At 36.2% G+C, this 14,878-nt stretch overlaps 1 protein-coding gene across 3 annotated transcripts; it reads left to right on the forward strand.

The window, feature by feature from the left end:
- Positions 1-772: 772 nt before the first annotated feature.
- On the forward strand, positions 773-11,194 carry LOC121864654 (ubiquitin-fold modifier-conjugating enzyme 1). Of its 3 annotated transcripts, none has more exons than XM_042363780.1 (5): positions 773-923; positions 4,476-4,614; positions 8,037-8,168; positions 8,670-8,837; positions 10,638-11,194. In XM_042363780.1, exons 2-5 carry the CDS (start codon positions 4,492-4,494, stop codon positions 10,713-10,715), a joined length of 501 nt encoding a protein of 166 aa, XP_042219714.1. In that variant the 5' UTR covers positions 773-923; positions 4,476-4,491; the 3' UTR covers positions 10,716-11,194. The 3 variants fall into 3 exon arrangements, with proteins under 3 accessions (XP_042219714.1, XP_042219713.1, XP_042219715.1); XM_042363779.1 differs by having other exon boundaries at positions 867-953; XM_042363781.1 differs by lacking the exon at positions 773-923 and adding an exon at positions 2,800-2,891.
- The last annotated feature ends 3,684 nt before the right edge of the window (positions 11,195-14,878 follow it).

Genomic DNA, 14,878 nt, shown 5'->3' on the forward strand with positions numbered 1-14,878 from the left:
CAAAAAAAACATATATCTAAATATGTCCTCAACTATAAATTGACCATGTAAGCATCGCTATTTTCAACAACTATATTATTCCCCAAAACAGTCCACAGAAAAACTTTTACAAGGTACAGTACGTTTAAGCCTTCCAGACAGTCTGTTATCACCCTTCTGTACTTGTTTTCTGTGTTTCTGTTTTTTTCTGTATCTATCAATCTATCACATTATCACAATCCATCGTGTTATATAAAAGTTTAACCTTATACATGAAACTGTTTATTTAGGTCCATTTTCTCTCTGGCGATAAAAGAAAATGGAACTTTTACATGGGAGAACTTTTACTTTTTTATGGTTGTTAGATATAATTATTAACTTAAGTGTACTTTTATCTTATTTTATCCTCTTCGCTAAGACTTGACATTTCAGCTTATTCAAAACAGGTAAATACAGACATATGAAAGTTTGATGAATTATAATCGAGTTAATTTTTATTTCATACAGATTGTGTCTCTGAAAGATAATAAATACGGTATCTAAAGAACTGAGAACAAATTTAATCTTGAAAAAATATTATGATACAAATTTATTGAATGTGTTTAGGAATATATTATATTTTCAGTCTATTTTCTGTATTTGTACGTTTCTATAATATATTGTATATATCTTGCCAGTATATAACTAAGAGACCCCTTGTACGTATTTCTCTCAAAAGACAGTAGCTTAATTTCCCATAACTATCTCAATATAGCTTTGGTTAGCTTAAAATAAATTTCGTTTATTTAAGACAATTTTCCTGACAAATTAACAGGTTTCATAGTCTGGTTGGTGATAATTGTTTAGCTTTACCTTCAGGTGTGGAGAGAGAAAGCCTGTCTCCAGTCTCTCTATACATGACGTAACACACTGATCCTCTCCTCCAACCTCTCGTGTGACAGCTGGTAGGTCTTTTTAGTGGGGAAATGAATGAGGTGACGTATAAATTTACTATTTTTGTGAACTTATTGGTTAAAATTCAAAACTAATGTTATTTGTAACATGGGAAAAAGGTATATTGGCAGTTAAATGCATGTAGGGAGGTGAGAGGGATGCTTTTTGGACATAGTGAACAAGAAGGTAAAATTTAGGGTTAGAACAAAGAATATAAGGACTGACACAATGTAGTTAAAATTAAACTAAATTTCCTGAGTAATATTTAAGGACAAGGGTCTGGGTTACCCAGCCGCCTAACGAAAAATCTGAATAGAAGAAAATTTGTTACTTACCTCAAGAAAATAACCCAATGTAGGTGGTGGAATTGTACTTGGTATTTTGTTATTTCCCTCATGCTTGTTAATACTGTAAAGTGTTTGCTTGAATTGTTGTCAAACGGTTCTTGGCTACCAACCAAATGTTAAGCTGGAACACTTCTCAATGATGTCATATAAACCAAAACCCAACCTACCTAACTAACGGTAGAGACTGTTAGCAGCAGGAATTTCTTTTATAATTCGTTCATGTTTTCCACAGGTTTTGTTTGAATGACAGTAATAGAAACGATATGATAACTTAGCGGGGTATTTCTTTAATTTTATTTATTTTCTCTATCTTTGATCATAGATCACCTGTAGTGTGCAGGACACGAAAGATTAGGGAAAATATGGGGTAAAACACGGCGAAAAACTGATCAAATGTCAGCAATCTCATGTCTTTACGTGCTTTGTAGAAGAAGAAATAATTTTTTTACCGTAAATATTCCGTCGATATTTCTCCTGTGGTACCCCATGCTTGCGTCTGCTCATAAGCTATAAATTTGTGATTCCGGCCTTTGTTAACATTTACAAGTAACGACGGAGGCTCTCATCGGGGGTTTTATTACCATATTGTCTTGGTTTTCTTTTGCTTTTAATTTTATTGGTTTCACTTTCCTGTTTTGTTTTGTCTTGCACAAATCCCATATGTTTTTAACTTTTTTGCACATATATTTTTTGAACTAGTTTTGGACTAGTGCTTCAATTATACCTGATATAAAAGTAAGTTCTTTCTGCTTAATATTCCAGGGGGTACGAGGGATGGTCCCCCCTGGTTAGGAAGAAAAGTAATGTGAGATAGGTTTGGTTGGGTAAAGTTGGTTAGGTCAGGTTTTGTAGATTATTATTTCCATTTTCTTGTTTAGTATCATACAAAATTTAACATCTAAAATTTTGGTGTAATTTCATAAGTATTTTCTACTATTAACCCTCTTCTCCACCATTACCAATTAAACTTGACACAATCTAATCTATCTAACCTAAGCTAACGCAACTTAAAATTATATATTGATACAGTACCCTGCTTCCATCCCAGGATAAGTAGATTAGGTAGGTCTTCTTGTTTCATCTCATCTACACGATAAATCATTCAATATGTAATATTTGTTGGAAATTCTTGACTACCAAAAGGACGCTGAGAAGCATTTCTGTGTATCATCAAATTAATATTTAAAAAAAAAGTCAATTGGGGGATATTTTTAACAAAAAATTTATTATCTGCTATGTAGAAATTGTCTAAAGTTGTTGTTTCTTAGTACAGTAATAATGAAATGAAGGTGTTAATGTCTATAAACATGTTGTTGCTCACGTGAACAGTTGTAACATAAACATGGCATCCTAGGGTGGACATGGGGTGTCTTTGTTGATGAGTGAAATAAGGAAAACTAAATTTTGGATATTTTTGAGGAAACAAATACAGTATATTTCTTCTATAGAAATTTTTAATTTGGCAGCTGGTTAACCTGGGCCACCACTTTAAGTGTTAACCAAACTAACTAAGCCTCTTCCCTTTGTGACCTATACAGTACACAATTTTGCTGCTGCAGATTTTTGCCAAATTTTTTCTGAGTTCATTGATGTCTGAAGCTACCCCCAGACTATCCGGCCAGGCTCTAACAGGTACGGCCATTGAATTTACACTTGTCCAAAGTCACTCATCTTTGAGGTGACTTCGGACACATATAAATCTTCTGTTCATAGAAAACATAAACTGTTTGCTGAATTTCTGTTGACATATATGAATAACCCATTAGTTCATGTACCAATTGCATACTTAAACATATGCTTTTAGCTCTAAAACTTAAACTGCAGCTTAAAAAATCTTCAACCACTGTCCGGTACTGTACAGAATTTGTATACGAACTCACAGATTTAGATACTGTATTACAAATGACAATTCATTCAGACATGAGTGGTGGTGGCAGCATGTGGCTATCAGGTGTACAATCACACACTGGAAATAAGTACTGTATTGTTAATACTTTGTCTTATCAATGGTAAATGTGTATACAGTATGTATGCAGATATTGTATGAATGAGAGTACTGTAAATGTAATAATAGCATTACTTTTAAATACTGTAGAGAAGTAAGACTCGTTTATATTCTGGATATGTACAGTACAGGACACCACAACACAACACAGTAAATAGATGACACCATGGTGCAACTAGTTACTGAAAGCTTGGATGGTGTATTGTAATATTAACAGTACAGTCACTTTACTTATCCTGTTTTTTGTGGCAGCAGCAGTGAGGTATGAGGTGATGGTATAGATGGGGTCTGCTGGCAGGCACAGTGGGAAGTAGGGGACAGTACATTACTGACCATGGGCTCATGTGTGTATATTGTTGTCTCCTTTCATGAGCTAGCAGTATCAATAGTTATTTTTCATATTTAATGTGGAATATTTTATTGTCAGTGTTTTTAATTGAATATTCAGCAACTTTTTTGTTATTTTAAGGTTTTAAGTAAATGTGGTTCTACTGTATTGTAGTACAAGTCTGTCTTGCCAACAAAATAATTAAATTTCTCAATAAAGAAAGTCTATTACATAAACCTTGCTGTTCATTTGCATGCCTTATACAGTCAGTTCTGCTATAGCGCGATATTTGTGTTCTTGTAAAACATCGTGTTACAGAAATTCGCGTAATAGAAATAACAGGGCTTATGGAGAAAATAGGGTTAGGTGCAGATTACTACTCGAAATCGAAAAAAAATTAGTAGTTAGCCTAACACAAAGGATAGCACAGTCTAAATAAATGTTACATTCATATCTAATAATGAAATCATACAGTAAATGTAACACTTTACCTTGAAAAAATATGAATATAACTTGATGGGGAGAAGGGTGATTTTGAGGTTGATAACATCGAGCTTCTCTTCAAGGGTTATAGCCTTTCTTTTACGATCATCACCGGGAATGCGATCACCAGAACGCTTCTTGGAGATATTCTTTTTTACCATATTCACAGTTAATACCACAAAATTGGAGAAATAGTAAGCAAAAATCGCGTTACAGCAAACAAGCGTTCGCGTTATACAAATATCGTTCCTCTTTTCATAAATCGCGTTAGAGCCAATTCGCGTTGTCAAAACACGCGTTATAGCAGAACTCACTGTATTACTATGGATGTTTTGGGGGAAACTTAATTTCCAGGCAAAAATTTATCATTATAGTGTATGTTGCAATTTATGAATTTCAGGCTCGTTCTTGTCAGGATGGTGGATGATGCAACCCGCAAATCTTTAAGTTCCATTCCTTTGTTACGGACAAAGGCAGGGCCTCGTGACAAGGAGGCCTGGGTAGCACGCCTCAAAGAAGAGTACCAAGCACTTATCAAAGTATGATACAGTATATTAAACAAATTTTCTCACAGTTCATGCTAACTGAGGAGCCCAAAAGTGTTATAACAAACCTCAACTGTCAGTTAAGGAATTTATTGCACGACTTTTTGGCCCCTTTGTACAGTATACTGTAATACTTATGCTCAACTTTAAGAGACAGAACAAGTAAAGTCTGCCAATACTAGAGTAAGTTAATAAATCTTCCATATAAAAATTGAAGAAGAATCTGAACAAAACTGTTAGAAGTCCAGAATTCAATAAACTTCATATTTTTTTATGCCATACAAAAATAATGTGAGGATAAATGAATTAATATTGGTAATTATTCATATTCCTTTCTCAGCTGCTAAGTTCTTCCATGACTACGGCCAAGATATTATATTATTGGTTTCTGTTGTAGCTACGTATCTTATTCTTAGAAACATGGTGATAGGGTTTTCAACCTAATTTTAACTAGTATGAAAAGTTGACAAACTAACTTCAGCAGGGCACCATGACTCAGCAAGAGGAAGCAACACAACTGATACTACTACAGCACAGTACTATACTATACAGTAATACCTCCATTAGCCTGAATCCCTCAAGCCCGGAACTCTCCGATAGCTGGAATTTAAATTTTCTCGGAAAATCGATTCCAAAGCCGGAATTTTCCGGAAAATTAAGATAAAATTTTCCCGATGCCTTGAAAATTCTGGGGATGGGGTATACTGCCAGATCTGGGGTCACTAACTCTAAGGGGAAATACTTAACTCTAATCTTAATTTCTAAGGGTTGCTGCCACCAGACCCCCTCTGGGCAGTATGTAGCTCGTTAGGTAGCAGGCAGAGTGGACTAGGCATTGAGTTAGGTTTTTCATTGACCAGATCGATAAGGGGAAAGAAGGGTGAAACCATAACATGTCTTAATTAATTTATTCCTTATAAAACATACTGGTCAAAAAAACATACAAGTGAGTTGGCCTTCCTCAGAAGAACAACGAAGATGTTGGTTACCCTGCTCGGCACCAGACGTCTTACATTAATTGCGTGTCATCCACATACTTATTGCATAACAATCCATGACCTTATTTCGGTCATTCCTTCTTACACTACCCCTTAACACGTCAGACTGCTCCACCTGTATGGAATATAGCACCGTAGGTTATCATACATAGTAGCACCATCTCAACACACCTGTTACACTCCACACCTGCAAGTATGGGACCCCTTGTAATTTCTAGGTATACATATCAGGCACCTCGTTCGCACACTGCCCTCGGTGGGTAGAGACGAGGGTTACACCAAGAGACATACCAGTACTATTTCTACGCCTGGTATTATAGGTCGCTCCAAGTGACGACCGCGGAGTTTCTCAGGCGTTTCCTTATTTGTTCTACTCATTTGGGGTGGTGTGCTGGGAATCCAAAGGTTCACAGTGGAAGTGCATGATCACTGTGGTGTGGCCTTCACAGTGTGGTCATGGCTGACGCCCGGTAGGCACTCAGAACGCGTTGTCCTGTGTTGGGAGAAGTCAGGCATCACTAAGAATACTGCCAGAGGGGCTTTCGTCACCACACATTAGTACACTCTGACTTCACTTTATGACATCAGGCAAGGTTTTAAGATGTAAAAACTGCTAGATAAGTCTTTTTAGGGCTGAATAAAGCATGATGAAGGACACTGACCTGTGTTGGGAGAAGTCGAGGCATCACTGAGGGTGATGTCCCGACTCCCACACTTCTCTCTGTTTAGGCCTACAGTTTCCAATCTTCAATTTTCACTTTGGATTCTTATGGTTCCCACATCTCCATTTTCCTATCTATTGTGACCTCATGCTTTATAAATACATATCTTAATCCTAAATTACACACTAAGGTAAGGGTCTGGTTTGCTAGTTCCTGGGGAAATTCATTGGGTTATAATGTCAACGCGGCACACCCGAGGCGGCCTAGGTGCCAACCCAAACAAAGCCTAGCATCGTATTTTCATGGCGTGGGTATACAAGATATTCTTTTTGAAGCATAGTGTCTAGATCACTTCCAACACTTCACATAGTTCTGATACCTTTATCCTTTTTCCAGATCATTGTTCTCATGTATTTTCATATATCTGCGGAAGCTATGTTCGCTAAATGTCCACAGACGTAAATAGTATGACCTTCAAACCATGATCTACACTTAGTCCTAAAGTACACTAGTTCGGATCAACTGGACTTTCCCAATCATCTTATAGATACCCTGAGTTCTCCTTAATGCTATGAATACATACAATTAACATAATATAACCATACCTGGGTACAATACAACACATGATTCAGTAACATTGAGTAGGTGAGTTATCCTTTATCAATGTTTCCCGTTCTCTGAGATTCTACCATCGCGGTAGGTTTGAATGTTATGTAGCGTAATATGAATTAAAGGGGGTTTTTAGGAATGACAATGATGTGGGCAGTACAGGGGGAGTTTTTTCTTGGTTTGAGAGATGAAAATCAGGCACATTTTCTGGAAATTCCGAGAAAAAATTTCCGGTACCCGGAAATTTCTGGAAAATTCCGGGGATAAGGGATATTTTACCAGGTTCGAGAGATGATGTAATGGGTAATTTTTGGAATTTTTGGGAAATTTTTTCCGCTACCTGGAAAATTCCATGGATGAGGGATTTTTTTCGGCTTTGAGAGAGTCGTCTTGTTACCAGTACCCAGAAATCTCTCATTCCCGGAAGTGCTCTGCACCAGTGGCGTGTCGTGAGAAAATGCTAGGGTAAGCAAATGACGCTTTCTTACTTGTAAAGTCACGAGATCTAAAAGAATTCTTTAGTAGATCACATACAGTCTGTATGTGATCTACTAAAGAATTCTTTTAGATCTCGTGACTTTACAAGTAAGAAAGCGCCATTTGCTTACCCTAGCATTTTTCTCACGACACGCCACTGCTCTGCACCAATTGTTCCGGCTAATGGAGATATCACTGTATATCTGTATATGGTTTTTTAACTGTCTGTAACCTTCTTTTTTAGATGTTATATACAGGCACTTTTGAGGTTATTGAGATTTTTATATTTACTTTGTCATATCCAAATTCTATGAAGTGAAATGTAAAGTTCAGTCTTTGTTCATACTGTATTTATGGAATGTCAAAGATTTCTAGATAGAAAGCATAGCACACCTCAGGCTAAAATCTTGGGGAAGACAATGTAGAATTGTGTAACCAATAGGATGTATTCTGTATATCATGTATACTATATAGTTATTACAGAGAAATTAACAGGAATACGTATAAAATCTGTAACTTAGAGTTCTTGGTCTGTTGTGTCATTGTATACACTCTAAAGGTGCAGAAAGGTTTTTTGTTGATTGTACGTACACCTGCTATTTGATCTTTTAGTGTGTAACCTTTCAGATAATAGTCTATTTGATTATTTATGTTGTTTTTATTATTACAGTATGTCCAGAACAACAAGGATGCTGATAATGATTGGTTTAGATTAGAGAGCAATAAAGAAGGGTCAAGATGGTTTGGAAAGTGTTGGTTCATACACGATTTACTGAAGTATGAGTTTGACGTCGAATTTGATGTAAGTTTTATTTCTGCATTGAGATGATAATGAGATTTTAAGTGATAACTGAAGAATATTTTGGATGAGTATGTATGAAATGACATGTTAAATAAATCAATTTCTGACTAATTTTAAGTTTTACTTAAAAAATTATTGACAAACAAATACGTGTACCTGTATTATAAACAACTTATGTTCAGCTACATATTTGATTACAGTATACTGTAAAATTGTTTTATGTAAATGGATTGTTGTCATGAAATTTGAATTAGATTATATCGGCTTAAGAATGATTAAACTATGGTAATTAAGACGTAAATGGAGAATTTGGGTAAGATCTACTACAGTACAATATTTAGGGCTTCTTTTGCTTGTAATGTACTGTATTTAGTACAGTACTGTGAAGAAAAAAAATCATCTTTTTTTGAAGAAGTGCAGTTAAGTAAGCTGAATTTGTCACTTCTAGAGTAACCATATTTAATGTGTGTTATCGTGCACTTATATTTTATACACTTACAGATACCAGTAACATACCCAACTACAGCTCCTGAAATTGCACTGCCTGAACTGGATGGAAAGACTGCTAAGATGTATCGTGGTGGCCGCATTTGCCTTACAGATCATTTCAAACCACTTTGGGCGCGAAATGTTCCAAAATTTGGTATTGCACACGCCATGGCACTTGGTGTAAGTCGTCCTTTATTGTGAATTATGTAATTGGCAAGGAATTTGTTCTGGCTATTAGACCCATCATATTTAGTGAGGAAGTACCTAAATGATCTTGCTCTTAAATTGACTTTGATTACAAATATTATTGATAGATGATGACAGTACAGCATTAGGAATTAGATACAGTAATGTATTGTGTAGAGATGTACAATGGTATAAATGTTTTGGAATCATTTTTGAACACCAACATGATTTGAATACTGAGTTTGCTTTACCCTTAAACAGTGGCCATCATCAGTAGAAGTTAGCTGTAGGGACAGCAGTCATTGTCTGTGGAAGTTTTATGTGTCTTGCACCTGAGGGGAGGGATGGGATGGGGAATCCTTAGCTTCTGATTTAGGGTTAAGAAGATTCCACAAATAGTACTTCTGAATGACTGTATGTTCCTCACAAGTTCTAATTTATTTAGATTGAGACTTGCCCTTGTCACTGATTAAATTTTTATGACAATTAGGTGTAAAAGCCTAATTCTGACTTCTTCAGATGTTTTAATGAATTAACACAAGATTTTGATAACATGTGTTCTGTTTTGTTCTGGTGTATGACTGCTATGTGTAACTGTATTAACTTCTCCAGGACAAAGGTACTACTTGATATGAAAGGTAGCACACATGATCAATAAGAAAGAATAATTCACTTGGGGGGGGCAGCCATTTGTTTTTCATATGTCCAAGTGTAAATACAATAGAATCCCAGTTATCTGGCACCTACGGGCATTGAGAGGTGCTGGATAAAAAGTTTTTCTGGTTAATTGAAACTCACTCTTAGGATCCCCCAATAAATCCTACAATGCACAGTGCTACAGGATGACCTCCCAAATTCGTGCCTCAGAAAAACCGACTTCTTTAACGCTTACTGTGTGAAAAGTGAACGTGTCTGGAGGCAGTGGGCTATAACTATGTCGCCAACTTGCCAGCCCAGCCGCCTCGTATATTGTTACTTGTATTGAAACTATAAAAGTTATGGAAAAATCATTACAATACTCAAATGTGGCTTAGAAATAAAAAAAATATAATATAAAGTATAAAATAATAAAATTTAAGAGCATCAGTGCGTATATGGGAAGTGAATGTGTTGAGGCAGTGAGTTACATGGCTATAACTGCATTGCTGTGCTCCCTCATGATGTGACACCATGGCATACACACAACCGGTGCGGCAGCCACACGTCTGTGAGTCAGCCTTGCACGACTGGTTCGCATCACCCAGATGATGGTTTGAGTGTAGGAGCTATTTTTTTTATATATAAAATATGTGCTAATGTATTTTATGATATGCTGATGTATTGATTTTATTGTTTATCTTAGCAATAAATATGGCAGCTCATCCCATGGTTCTAGCTGATTTTTATTATTTCATTTTGGTGTCGGTTAGTTGAATCTACCGGTTAACTGGGGATCTACTCTATCTTTATTAATTTTCGTGAGAACTACAGCATTAATTGAAGTAGAAGTTGTTCTCCAACCATTTTGAAAATTTGTCTGGGTAATACAGGTTATATGGTTCATGCAGCAAATCGTTTCCTAAAAGGAATAAGTAAGGAACTCTTACCAATTTCTTTGCATGTCTTCCTCATGGCTGCTCACTATCATGCATCCTTATCAATTTGACTCTTGTAACTGTTCTTCTACCAGAAGTCTTCAGTTGTAGCAGCAGGCAATTTATAAAATACATATACGTACAGGGTATATAAAATTCTACCTTTTCATTGATACTGATTTTATGTTTTTTGTTTTAACTTGTCCTTATTTTTCAACAGTTGGGTCCATGGCTGGCTGTAGAAATTCCGGACATGATCCAACGAGGAGTTGTCACTTATGCTGAGAAAAAGGCTTAACATTGCTTTGGAATATTTTTTTGTGGTATGTACATTTAAAACGAGATGTTTGATTATGAAAAAAAGAACCTGACAATTTTGAATAACACTCCCAAGATCATTTGTTTAGCTTTCAGTCTTTTTAATCATATTTTTTTCCCCAAATATATGGAGTAATTTCCTTTTATACTTGACATGATAATTATATTCCTTGTTAAGGGGGGGAAGAACTAACCCTAATCCCAGGGTAATAAGGTCAATTTATGAATGATACCAACTTGTCTGACCTAACCTTGGCATTGAGGGTTGAACATAATTATGTCCTTGAGTAAAGGTTATGTTCTGCATGTTTTTCCTAAACTGTTGTAAACTAATTTGAATGGACATAACAAGAATACTAAGATAAGATTCAATAAAACTATATTTACTAAGTTTAGGATTAAATGTTCATGTTTTTGTTATACAAAATTAGATTTATTCCAATAAAGATAATTTTTGTACCTGTTTTGCATTTAAGCCCTGTGTTTATTTGGGTCACATTAGGTGTTGTTGAGTCCTAAGATAATTGTGATACTCCTATCCATCAACTTGAATCTAAGTTACAAGAGAGGTCATCCTAAAACTATATCTTGCACTTGTGAGACCTCACTTGGATTACGCAGTTCAATTCTGGTCACCGTATTACAGAATGGATATAGAATCCCAAAAAAGAATTCAGACGAGAATGACAAGACTAATCCCGGGCATTAGGAATCTTGAGTACAGACAGGTAAAGCATCTTAATTTTCACTCCCTCGAGAGACGTATAGTGAGGGGTGATATGATACAGGTGTATAAATGGAAATCAGGGCTAAACAAAGGGGACATTACAAAGGTACTCAAACTATCCAACCACAAGCGAACTCGTAATAATGGTTTTAAATTAGAAAAATTTAGATTTAGGCGCAAAATAGGTAAACATTGGTTTGGAAATAGATGAGTGGAACAAGTTACCAAATATCATCATTAACTCGAATATGCTGGATAGCTTCAAACATAAGTTGGATGCTTATATGAGCAATAGGGGTTGGGTGCAAATGGGACTGCCCAGTATGGGCCAATAGGCCCGCTGCAGTTTCCTCCATTCTTATGTTCTTATTAATTGCACAAATTCAGATCATGGAAAGGAAATGGAGATCACATAGGCAATAGTGATTAATTTTGCTTCACAGGAACTACTTTAGTGGCAGAAGGTGGCAAAGCCAGAGTACAAGATGGTAGCTTGTCAAATGGGCCCATATCCTAACTTGCCTTAAGGTAACCTTTAGGATTGAGGTCCAATCCTATTGGGTTCCAATTTTAATTGGCTGAGAGTAGGTTGGGGCCCATTTGGTTGGTAACCTCGAAGATGAATTGGTAATGGGTATTAATTTTGAAATTAGGATTAATTTTTTTTATCAAGTAATATATATTAATAAAGAAAAGGAACAACATGAGATATAAGTGGTCATTACTCTATAATTATGACAACACCGATAAATTCCCGTAACTTCACAAAATCTTAAAGCTTCACCACAGTCAAAAACTTTAGGACCATCCTGTAGGGTCATGAACATAGCCAGGGTTTTGATTGGGGAGCCAGGGCTGTTAGATGTAGGGTGGGAATAGGGAAAAAAATTAAAAGATTTTATCATACGTAATACAGTACATACATACTGTACAGCACTACTTTGTCAAAATTAAGTGAAAGATAGAATTTAATTTATTCGGTCCTGTTAAGTTTTATTAAAGATTGGTCGATTGCATATACACATATACTGTACATAATTACATATACTGTAAGTATTCAATATGCATACAGGAGTAAAAAAATGTCTAAGCAGTGCTTTAAAGATTAATGTGGCGATCACTTAAATGACTGCATTGTTATGCAGTGAGGATAATGTTGCTGAACCAGAAAAGATCCGATCAGCGCATCTAAACGGGTCCGACTAATTACCCAAATGTAGCCGCAATGAAGTCAAATAATGGTCCTACATGAATAAATCGGACTGCCAATCACTTCTAGACTAGTATTTGGTGTCACGAGATGATCACCTGGCAACTGTATGTGACATTAAAAAAAAAATCAGCAAAATACAATCAATGATATTTTGGAGAGAATTGTTTAATTATTATTATTTACGCATAATTAATTAATACAAATTAATAAAAACAAAATGAATAAGAAGATAATTGTGTTTAGGTAGAGAGAATTTAGAGAGTAGAGGAATATTGGTCCGGCAACACTGCTCTCACCACGACCAGATCAGCTGCTTCAGTGTTAAGACAGAGCTTGTGGAGGGAAGGTGTTGGTAGTGTGGCTCCCAATGTTTGTGTTCATATACGCTTTACTGGTAACTTAGACTACAGACATTTGTGAATTATATAAAGATTTAAGCTAATTGTGACTTGAGTTATTTAAAATTATAGACAAATAGAGGAAATAGATAGTGGACAGGACTCTACATCATCACCAGGAGAGTGGACTGACCCAAGCTTCTTTGTTGACGGATACATCAAGGAATTAACAGGTGAGGTTTGAAGCTGCATTGTGGTAGTTATCAGTTACCATAGAAACCAGGAGATATGGAGCAAAATATATTGATGTGTTTATGTAGTTTAAGTCATCCCACACTGTTAAAAAGGTCTACACAGGGGAGGTTAATCTTAGAACAAGTATCCAGAAGAATATAAGTAAGTTTATAGAACCACCAAACAAGAGCCAAGTGTCAGATGTAGTGTATTGATTTCTTCTCGTTTGTTTGAGAAGTAACAGTGGGTAATTTAGTTGGTTTGGCTTTATATTGTTAACGATTTGCTCTCTGATTTAATTCATATTAACATGAAACCAATAAAACCCATAATCATTATCTTATTCCATTTAAATATTGTTTATATAATGATGTGCCGTTTCACACCTGGATTTAAAGTACGAGATGTCGTGTTTTGATGTTCAGTATCAACAGAGCCCACACATTATAATGTTGTATACACCTCAGTGATGAAAATTTGCTTTACGTGTTCAGTATACTGTACTGAAACCGATTGTGTAATGTGAATCGTTTATGGTAGCGAATTTTAACAATTAAAATAAAGTTACAGTAAGGTTAAAATGTTTCGTTGTAGTGGATGTAATTGAGAATGATGCTGGGCTCTCCATCCCCCGCCATGAGTAATACCATTAAACTGTAGAGATTGTCTCCACAAACACTGCTGTATGTTCGCGTGTGTTGAGGGGGGGGGGGGTTACGGTTTGTAATTCAGTGAAGCAGTTTCAAGGTTTTGTCGTTCTACCGATACGTTACAGTTTTTAAGATAAAATCCAAGTTCTAGAGCTGTGTTGTAATGTTTTTCTTTGGTGCATATATAAAGAAACAGGTGGATGGGTGATAAATAAAGTGGGAAGTGATGGTGAACTCCTAGACTCTTCAGGTGCATTTTACAAAGGTCGAGAAAAAACTCAACCGTGTACACACCAGTGTTGCTAACCCAATCCTTCTACGATCGAAAATGAAACTTGAGTTGCTAGATAACATAAATGGGTACTGTGACCTGTCAGTTCTCAACCTACCGTACGATGAATGAGTGGCCCTTCAGCCACACACAATACTTTTAGCTCCTCATTCGACACAGGTGTGTGTGTGTGTTGGTCATGCACTTTGTGAATACATGAAATTGAACACTTTAGTACATGGGTCCGTGTGTACAACCCAGAGTCATAGTTTGGCAATCTTTGGAATGAATTAATTTTCACATTTCAAACAGGTGACTCTTATTTCTTGAAGAAACTTAAACCATCACGGTGCCAGAGATGTTGCTAATTCATTGTACTGGAATTCAACTTTAAAATTCGAGGTTGTAAACTACGCAGCGTTGCTCAATGACCCGACAAATATTGGCAGGTCTTTAAAGCAGAGGTGAATTATGAGGAAACCAAAGAGAAGGATGAAGATCGGTCTCCTGAACTAAGTAGATTTGAACTTAAATACTGAAATTGGTTAGATAGGGTGCTTGTCTCCCCTTAAAGATGCTGGTTCAGTCTCTGGCACCCCTAGTCTACCCAGTCGTAAATTGGTACCCAACTATCAGTTGGAGAAGTGAAGGTGGTCCAATGCAGTGCCGGCCACGCTGCCTTCTTGTGTACCAAAAGCCTGGTTCACAAT

The sequence above is a fragment of the Homarus americanus genome, unplaced genomic scaffold (assembly GCF_018991925.1).
Source record: "Homarus americanus isolate GMGI-L3 unplaced genomic scaffold, GMGI_Hamer_2.0 scaffold57965, whole genome shotgun sequence".
NCBI classification, from domain to species: domain Eukaryota; kingdom Metazoa; phylum Arthropoda; class Malacostraca; order Decapoda; family Nephropidae; genus Homarus; species Homarus americanus.